General features: G+C 40.1%; 1 protein-coding gene across 1 annotated transcript; it reads right to left on the bottom strand.

The window, feature by feature from the left end:
• Positions 1–935: 935 nt before the first annotated feature.
• On the bottom strand, positions 936–3,164 carry LOC143364080 (uncharacterized). Its single transcript, XM_076804593.1, has 2 exons — positions 3,135–3,164; positions 936–2,681 (listed from the first exon to the last, which is right to left on the bottom strand). Exons 1-2 carry the CDS (start codon positions 3,162–3,164, stop codon positions 936–938), a joined length of 1,776 nt encoding a protein of 591 aa, XP_076660708.1.
• Between the last annotated feature and the right edge of the window lie 6,900 nt (positions 3,165–10,064).

Below are 10,064 nucleotides of genomic sequence, written 5' to 3'. Positions count from 1 at the left end.
CCTACCTGCATTCACCGGCTACGGTTCGGGAAATTGAGGATTGTTTAAATAACTTGTATTCTTATTTTCCAAAACAAACAAAATTATTGATTTATTCAAAATTAGGTGCTGAATCAGAAGTTTTAAACATGATTTGACAAATAGAGATTATGTGTAGTTAACGCATAAAGTAGATAGCTTACAAATATTTCGTTCAATAATAATAATGTTAATTTACCGAGTTGCTGGGTTCGCTTCGCTAAGTGGACACCGCAAGTCCACAAGTCGCAGGTTTCGCAAATTGCAGTTGCCGCAGATCGGAAATGCAGGTTGCAGGTTGCGGGTTGCGCCAATTCCAATTATCGCACTCACTGAACTTTGTTAAAACCTTCACTAACTGTCCCAGAATCCTTTTGTGAACTTTATTGAGAAAGTACTCTATGATGATGGTTACACCTTTTGATTGATAATGAATCATCTTAATTGGAATTGTTTTGTTCGATATCTAATTTTCTAGAAATTTTAACGCCTATCCTAATCCTATTTATTTCCTTCTCCTTGCGTGACATTATTGGGTTTCAACAATAGTTCATAATAATTCTTTGTCTCAAGTTTTATTCGTTTGATTCTTAAGCGGTCGAATCACCGGACATGACACCGTCTTACTTCCTAGAATCTTAAGGCTTATCTTAATCTTATTTATTCTTCTCTCCTCGCGTGGCATAATTTTTATTTGAAGTTTTATTTGTCTTATTCATGAGCGATCGAACCACCGGACGTGACACCATCCCCCTTAGAAAGCAAATTTCCAAGGGAAATTTGTTGTAGATTGGTAACTACTTTCTCAAGTTCAGGTGTATCTGGGTGATTGTTCCGAGGTCGGTTGCTGGAGGTCGTTTCATCAGCTGGTTTGGTTGTATGTCTTCGCTTATCGGCGCGTTGAACTAAGAGATGTGTCAGCGAATTCCATGCTGCTCCGCACAAGGTGAAACTGCATCCGTATAGCGAGTGCAGCTAAATTTGAAGATTATAAAGACTGCTAACATTCCTGCACTGAAGGATCCAAATGTAATGAATCCGTGCCATAATTTTTCGGCTGTATTTTCTGCTATTTTGTTGAGTGTTTCCTCGTTTATCATGTCCATTATGGAAATTGATCCGTCTGGTAAGGTTTTACCAGTTATACTTTGAGCTACGGAATTTAGTATGGCTGATTTTTCGGCTGGGAACATGATGTGGTCTCTTAAATCGTTGAGATCACCTTGAGTATAGATTCCACTGGTAGCCAAATTTGATGGATTAACATATCGCCATATTGGTTCTTTAAGTGGTTGCAGTATTTGAGGTGGTACAGCTTCTATGGGTTTCGGTGTAATTCTGTGCCAAGTTTGATCAATTTCATACATTACTGGTAATATTTGATTACAATCTCTATGCGTTCCTTGGTTGGTGATGATGTGAGTCATAGGTGTTAAGAACTGCGACTTATTTCCATGTTTGACAGGCAATTCAGTAAAGCAGGTTTCGGTGTGTCGAATTTTTACTTCAACTGCGACACATTTAATAATGTGTATTACTTCTCCAGCCACAAGGGCCATATGTCCTGCCTCTTTTGTTATTATTCGGGCAAATTCATCAGGTTTTATAGTTGCTAATGTCAAGGCATTAGTTAATACCTGCTTTTCCAAATTGCATTTTTGTGTTAGCATGTTTTTGTAGAGATTGTTTACTTGGCTTTTTATGTGTTTTTCTATGTAGACAAATTTTGAATTTATGTAGGTAAAAATGTCGAGATTTTCTACTCGCATTTTTCTTTCCCCAATGAATGTTCTTCCTTTAATTGTTTCGAGAATGAACAATTTTGGGTGTTCTGTTTGGAATAGGGTGTATCCGCATATTGGCGTTTCCCCCATTTTTGTTAGTGCAAATGTTATGTCCCCTTTGGTTAAAGCGAATACTGCCGGGAATTCTTCTTGATTTATGCTGTCAGTAAGTCTTGATGCTAGTCCTTCATATAGGACATCAAATTGTTCGAATTTGAAGGTGGTTTTTGGGTAAGTTTTCCAATAAGTGTATCCATCGTCGTCATCTAGGCAGGTTCCGCTTTGAAATGTGCATACGGTTCCTGATTTTAACATTATCTTATTTGCTTCTAATTGTACAGGTACAGAAGCTGTTCGTAATGTTATTTTTGCTACGGCTTGTACGATGACGTTATCCCAAGATCCATATGGATCTGAAAATTGGGCTCCTTGGAATCTGCCATCGACGTTTAATTTTCCTGCTAGCATGAAAGGTCTGGTAACTGTGCCATTGTCCTTTAAATTGCTGAGGTATATGTTTCTTCCAATGTACATGGTGCCATACAGGTGCATTCTTCTGCACTGTTCTTCTGTGATCGATTCTAAGTATTCGCTTATCCCGTTTTGTACTGCTGAGATATGAGAATGCATACCGCAGTAGCTGACCGTTCTATCTATTACGACCTTGCACTGGATGATGTCCGCGTAGCTGTAATCCGATAGTTGTAGCAGCTGAATGTATACTTCTTCAGTCTTCGTAACAACTTGATCGATGTTACAGTCGCCTACGGTCTTCAGAGATAAGGTAGTCACGTTTAGGTGGTGTCCATTACAATCATATCCGATAATGGCACGCGAGGATTGTATCAACATAAATATTAGCCAGAGGTTTAACATTGTCTGTAAGCAAACGCATCGTTCTTCTAATGCTAATACAAATGATTTTCGCGTTATTCTATTTGAAATTAACGAAAGAGTGCCCGTTGAAGATATTTTGAATTATTGTTTTTATTATACAAATGGAGAAATATTTTATTTTATTATTTATTCTGCAACAGGCATTCATTCATTAGTTTGGAGTGAGGATTCGTGTTGGGGTAATTGTTTTTGAATGCATTTATATGTGTGTTTGTGTTTATTTATATGTAATAAAAAAAAGGAAAATGTTAATATATATTGTATATGTGTAATATGTTTATAAAAAGGGCTATATGTTTATAAAAAGATATATATATATGTTGGTGGGTATATAGTGGTTTTGGGCTTGTCACCATCGGGTGATGACTTCTATTACATAGCCCCCTTGGACCATCCACAGGCCGTCCGCCGACATTTCAAAATATTCTTCTATACATTCGGTACAGTCATGTGCCGGTCGTACATCTCCTAATTGGAGGCCGCAGTCTCGGCACCTCACCCAGTCCCAGGCGGTGTGGAATTGGCACACAACGTGCCATCATAATGCCACTGTTCCTCGGGTGTCAAGCGATTGTAACATGCTTGACACAATCGATGGAGGTTGTATACATACGAGGATGGTTGGTAGGATACCACGACGCAGTAGAGTCTTAATAGATTTCTATATGCATCGGGGTGGTTGGTGGGAAGCACCCCGTCTATCGGCCCATAATATTCTTCCAGCTCTTCATTTTCTGGGAGGTAACTCGGCCTTGGAATTGGCATTTTGTCTAAGGAACGGTATTTCATAACGCGTTAATTTAGGTCTTAATTAGTTGGTCTCGTCTGTCGTTGTTTGTCCTGTTTTTTTTTTGTCGTATCGTCTTTAGTCGGGTCTACGGTGAGCTAATTTCAACTTATTTATATGTACTGTACGAGGATTTCCTTTAATTAGAATTTTTATATTTTGGTTAGGTAGAATTTCTATGACTTTATGAGGTCCAGTATATTGATCGCTGAATTTGCCTTTGACCGGTTCTTTCAATAAATACACGAGATCCGTTACCTTGAAGTTTTGTGGATTAATTTTTTGATCATAATAATATTTCGATTTTGCTTTAGCGGCGTTCAGATTTTTAGATGCCGACAGTTGTAATTCCTTGATGGTCATATGCAAATCTCGGAGGTAATCCGCATAGATGGGTTCTAGGTTTTCTTTTACTGGATCAGTGCTGGTTGGTTCACGAGCAATTTTTCCATAAACTAATTCATGCGGAGAAAACTTAGTTCCTTCATGTACTGATGTATTATATGAGAACATGGCCAAATCTAGCCAGTCATCCCAATTGTTTGCACTGTTCACATACTGCTTTAGATATTCCATTAGTACATGATGTGATCTTTCAATTGAGCCAATACTTTGTGGATGATAAGCTGTAGTTTTGTAATGTTTGATTTTAAATTTTCTTGCTACTTGTTTCATTAGGTTGGAGGTGAAATTAGTTCCTAGATCCGTTAAAATTGCTTTAGGGGCTCCAAATCGACAAATGAGATTTTTAATGAAGGCATCCGCGATATCTGCAGTTGTGGTTCGTTCCAAAGCCACTGCTACAGAGTATTTGCTTAATAAATCTTGCATAGTTAGAATATATTTGTTTCTGGTAAAGGTCCTACGATGTCCAAGCTGACTTTGTCAAAAGCTTTTCCTGGAGTGTCTGTTAACACCATTGGTTGCTTTGTTTTAATTCTTGTCATCTTTCTTAACTGACATTCGCTACATGTGCGGATGAAATTTTGAATGTCTTTTTTCATTCCTTCCCAATAATAATATTGTCGAATTCGGTGGTAAGTCTTCGTTACGCCCTTATGTCCACCGGCGGCAGAGATATGCTTTTCCTCGATTAAATTTAATCTATTGCTTTCAGGTGGTATAGTTATTTGGCCTGTGCATATGTTTATCTTTATCGTTTTGTTCCAGAATGCTTCTTTTAATCTGTTTACGATGTATTTCCAAGGTATGTCTTCAATGTTGTTAGTCTTTCTTATACTGAATGAATTTAAGTTCATTTCTTCAACTACATCTAATAATGAGGCGATGCAGTTGACAATGTTTTCAGGTTCGATAGGAATGTGTTTGTTTTGTTTAACTGGTAGGGCTATTGTGTAGAATTTGTCCCATGGTTGTAATCTAGCTCGCTCAAAAGTTAAGTCGATGAAAGTGTTCAATTGATTGGCTTCTTTTAATTCTTCTGCTCCTTTATCGATAGGATTACCATTCATGTCAACGAATATTACTCTGTGTGTTTTGTCCATATATAGTGGTTCGTGAGTTTCTCGGATTTGCAAGTCTCCGTGTGGTTGTTGTATTACACTGGGCGGTTCCACTTGAATATCTGCCAAGCCAGGGATTTCAGGCGAATAATTATTTTTTTTATTAGTTTTTGACTTCGTATCATGGTTATCGGATGAAGTTAATGAAAAGTATTTGATTTTCGTTTGTTCTTGCGGTCCACATTTCCTTTTCTTCCGTGATGTATCAAGTAGGGGTGAATCTTCCGAAGTGGTGGTTGAAATTTTTCTTTTTCGAGTTCGCACTGGTTCATCTGGTTTTGTTCGTTTTTTAATTCTGTTTAGTTCTAATTCTAACGAGTCTTCTGATGAAGTTGATAAGATTCTTCTTCTAACTGGTTTTCTGACCAAAGACTGTAAAGGTAGGCAGATTTCTGGGGGATTTCTGGATAGTGCGTCTGCATTAGCGTTAGCTCTGCCTTCTTTATATTGAATATTATAATCGTGTTCCGATAGTTTTAATTTCCATTTCCATAATCTGGAAGTCGGATCTTTGATGGAATGTAGCCAAATTAGAGGTTTATGGTCGGTAATAATATTGAAAGTACGGCCGTATAGATATGGCCGAAAGTGAGATATGCAGTAAACAATTGCTAAGCATTCTTTTTCTATGGTTGAATATTTTTGTTCGGCTGCGTTTAGCAGACGAGAAGCGTATGCCACGGGGAGATCTTTCCCAATTGGACCTTGGCTGAGTACTCCTCCGATAGCATATCCAGACGCGTCAGTAGTGAGGTTAAATGTTTTTGAGAAGTCTGGAAATTGTAGTATAGGTTTGTAGGAATCTTGGGAAATGGGGAGATTAATCTCTTCGAAACACGTTGCTGAATACTAATATATTTAAAAGAAATAACGATATATAACGCTGACACGATTAACGCTGTTTCTCGCAAGGCAGTCGCAACTCTACTCTCGCTCTTACCGAACATCCACGCTTTATAGTCTTTCACCCCCTTGCATTCATCTCGCTTGCACTCTGTTTCTTGCATCCATCGCTTTCATTCTTAGAAATACACAAACTCTCCTATCACTTAGACCTAAACACTTTTCATTCACGCCTCTTCAGTCACTCGAGTTTTTCAAACATACCGGCGCCGGACCGTCGCAACATGATCCGGTCGCACGCACGCACGCACGCACAATGAACCATTCATCCCACACTCGGCCGTCCTGACAAAAAATACCTGACCTCAGGTATCGGACCCTGTGTCATTGTCAAACTCATCCGCATCCGATTCGCTCAAGTCTTCATTATCGCATGCCCACAATTTTAAATGATCGGCCGCAGTTGAGATAGTTAAAGGACCCTCGTGATCACCAATTCTTTCCACGACATAACGATCGTTCCGCAATTCCTTAACTATTTTGTAAGGCCCTAAAAATTTATTAGCGAACTTCAGACCTGGGCCTTGCTGGGTTCGCTTTATCGCTACAATGTCGTTTAGAACGTATTTTGTCGCTTTCCTTCTCTTCCTATTGTAAGTTTTACGATTTTCTTCTTGAATTTTCTCGATATTTTCTTTTGCCTGGACGCGAATCTCATCCCGCCTATTGTGAAATTCGGCAACCCACTCTTTCTCTAGCAACTGTCTAATTTCATCATTTTCTCGCAACCTCGGGTGGGTCCCAAACAATATACGGAAAGGAGATGCGCCCACGCTTCGACATAGGGTGGTGTTCAAACATTTCTGCGCCGAGTCTAAATATCTAAACCATTCTTCACGCTTCGGATGAGACATTTTCGTAAGGACTGGTATTAAAATTCTATTTACGCGTTCCACTTGACCGTTCGTTAATGCCTGTCGTTATCAGTCGATGGTCAATCCTTTCGTCTGTGCAGTAGTTTTTAAATTCTATAGATGTAAACGCCGATCCTCTATCTGAAACAATACGACGCGGATTACCAAAAACGGCTGATTGTTTCGCTAACCGAGTTATGGCTTCGCTTGCACTCGCTGCTTTGGTTGCATATAACCAAGTGAACTTTGAAAACCCGTCGATCACTACTAAAATGTGCTTATAATTTTTCTTTGTGGATGGTAGAGGCCCTAAATAATCTATATGGTATGTATCTAACGGCTGATCTCCTTTATCTAGAGAATTCAAAAGTCCCTCTTGTTTCCCGTGTTTTCTTTCCGCTAGAATACACGCTACACAATTGCTAATTACTTTCTCAATTTTCGGCACCGCATTAGGTATATAGTAATCTCGCTCGAGTAATGCCAACGTCTTCGCTACTGAGAAATGTCCTCTCGCATGCGTTTCGCGAATAATTTGCATTTCCATACTTTTGGGCATTACCAATAGCGATTCGTTATTTTTTTCTCTAAACAATAACCCTGAATTAACATTGTAACCGCTGGCTTTACCCCGCTCCCCGAGTTCCAAAATTCTAACTATATTCGGATCTTTACGCTGCGCTTTTCGAAATCTAGCTGTAAGGGTATCCTCAGAAACCGTAAACAAACACGATGACACTGGAATACGACTCAATGCGTCGACGTGGCGGATGCTACTGCCTGCCCGATGTTCAATAGTGTAATTGAATTCTTCTAGCAATAGCGCCCACCTAGCAACGCGAACACAGAGGTCTTTTTTGTTCATCGTTAGTGTGAACGCTCTACAATCGGTTATTATTTTAAATGATATCCCAAGTAAATACACGCGAAATTTTCTGAGTGCCCTTATCACTGCCAATATTTCTAATTCGTAGCTACTATATTTTGATTCAGCCTCCGACGTCTTACCGCTAGCATAGTATACGGGGTGCAATTTCCCGTCACCACTATCACGTTGCATTAAAACAGCTCCGAAACCGAACATTGACGCGTCTGTATGCAACTCTGTCTCCGCATTGGTTTTGTATAATTGTAACACCGGTTTGTTACTCAAGATCGATTTCAATTGGTTAAACGCGATTTGTTCCTGATCACCAAAACGAAATTTAACATCAGCTTTAAGCAAACTTGAGAGTGGTCTCGTGATTATAGAATAGTGAGAAATGAATTTCCTAAAATATCCCGACAGTCCTAAAAAGCTCTGCACTTGTTTCACGGATTGTGGCTGTGGAAAACGCATAACGGCGGCTGTTTTTTCCTCAGATGGACGAACAGTGCCGTTTTCTATAATGTGTCCCAAAAATTCGACACGTGACTGTAAAAATCGACATTTTTTCCAGTTAATAATTAATCCTGCATTCGCGGCGGTGTCCAAAACCGTTTTCAGTCTAGCTAATCCTGACTCTGAATCTATAGACGGTACTATTATATCATCCATGTATGCTAACATTATGTTTTGTGATATTAATTGTTTAAACACATTATTAATAAATTTCTGGAAAACCGCTGGTGAATTCGCTAATCCAAACGGCACGCGACAGAATTCATATTGCCCGTCAGGCGTTATAAAAGCGGTATATTTTCGACTAAGTTCTTCAACCTCTACATGAAAGAAACCGTTCTTCAAGTCTATTATGCTAAATAATTTCGAACCCTGTAACATATCTAGTTGATCCTCTATGAACGGTAGAGGATAGCGGTCCCTGATCGTTTTCTTATTCACTTGTCTATAATCGACGCACAAGCGCTTCGAACCATCTTTCTTTTTGACTAACACTATAGGACTCGCAAAATCTGATAGAGACGGACGTATAATTTTCTCGTCTAACCACAAGCATACTTGTTTATTAACTTCTTCTCTGTCAATCGGTGGTAATCGCCTTGCACGCTGGTAAATCGGTTCTTCATCCGTAAGAATAATTTTCATGGACGATCGAGGTTCCGGATTTTTACACGGTTTATAGTTGCTTATCATTTTTTCTACCTCGCGACGATCTTCGCGATTTACAATATACGACGTGTCTACTTCCGAGGAGTCATACGCGACAATATTAAAAACTTCTGGAACGCTTTCCGCAGTTGGGATATTCTTATCCGCCTTAATTATAGAGACACGATTATTCTGAATTGAAACATTTACATTCCGCAAAAAGTCAGCGCCTATGATTAGAGCAGGTTGCATAAGCCGGTCGGCAACCACGTGAACCGTTATCGGATACAATTCTTTATCCACGATAATTTCGGTACTAAAAACACCATACGTCTCGTTGTCGTTAGAGCCTACTCCACGAAATCGTATACCCGTTCGCTGTAATCGCGGCGCGCCTAATTCTGCATGTACCGACGCACGCATTAAACAAATATCGCTTCCCGTGTCTATTATTTTACGCCCATAAATTACCGTTTCTTTCTCGTACTTCGCTGACTGGTCCACGTTGTAACTGCTGCGGGTTGACGGCAGTTTTGTCGGACAACGGGCTGCAATGTGTCCGTACCCTCGGCATCCGAAACACTTGACGCCTTTTTCCCTGGTTGGGCAATCAAAGAGCTGGTGTCCCAGTAGCCCGCAGCTTGGGCATCTCCGTCCCGATGCACCTGACTGCAGATGTCCTTGGTGCTGGTACCTCCTGCTGTCTTCCTCTTTGACCGGGGGTCTTCTGCTGCTGTACTCGTCTTTGACCGGGGGTCTTCTGCTGCTGTACTCCTCCGCTGTATTCTTCGCAGCTGTTCTCCTTACAGCATCTCGACTGCTATAGCTCGCTCCTCCCAATGTTACTTTTTCAAACGCTTCCATCAAATCTGCTGGCGACGAAAATCTTTGAATGTGCGCCTGATTCCGCAGCGTACCATTAGGAATTCCCTCGATGATGAGGTCAACTATCTCGTCTTCTTCTATGGGCACATTATTCGCCAAAATCACTTTATGATGGAAGTACTCGCTGAAGGATTCATTTGGTTGCCACACACGCTCTTCGCACTTCCTTCGTCTGATGGTTTTGTTCACCCGTCAAAAAAACATTTCGCGCATCCTGTCCATCAAATCGCGCGTGCTTAGCTCCAAGAATTCCGGCTTAGAATAAAACCATTCTAACGCCTTTCCACTTAATCTGCTGCCCATCAGCACCTTGCACATTTCGTCAGATAGGTTGTACGTAAGGGTCAGTAGACGCACCTGTTTTTCCCATCGTTCAAACTTTTC

Source organism: Halictus rubicundus, unplaced genomic scaffold (genome assembly GCF_050948215.1).
Source record: "Halictus rubicundus isolate RS-2024b unplaced genomic scaffold, iyHalRubi1_principal scaffold0254, whole genome shotgun sequence".
In the NCBI taxonomy this organism is placed as follows: domain Eukaryota; kingdom Metazoa; phylum Arthropoda; class Insecta; order Hymenoptera; family Halictidae; genus Halictus; species Halictus rubicundus.
The sequence above is the reverse complement of the archived record's forward strand: the minus strand, read 5'-3'. Positions and strand labels throughout refer to the sequence as shown.

Coding starts and splice junctions, on each gene's coding strand:
- LOC143364080 (XM_076804593.1), bottom strand. CDS start 3,164: ATGTACGACCGGCACATGACTGTACCGAAT. Junction 2,682..3,134: donor GGCACATGACTGTACCGAAT/GTATAGAAGAAT, acceptor GTTTGCTTACAG/ACAATGTTAAACCTCTGGCT.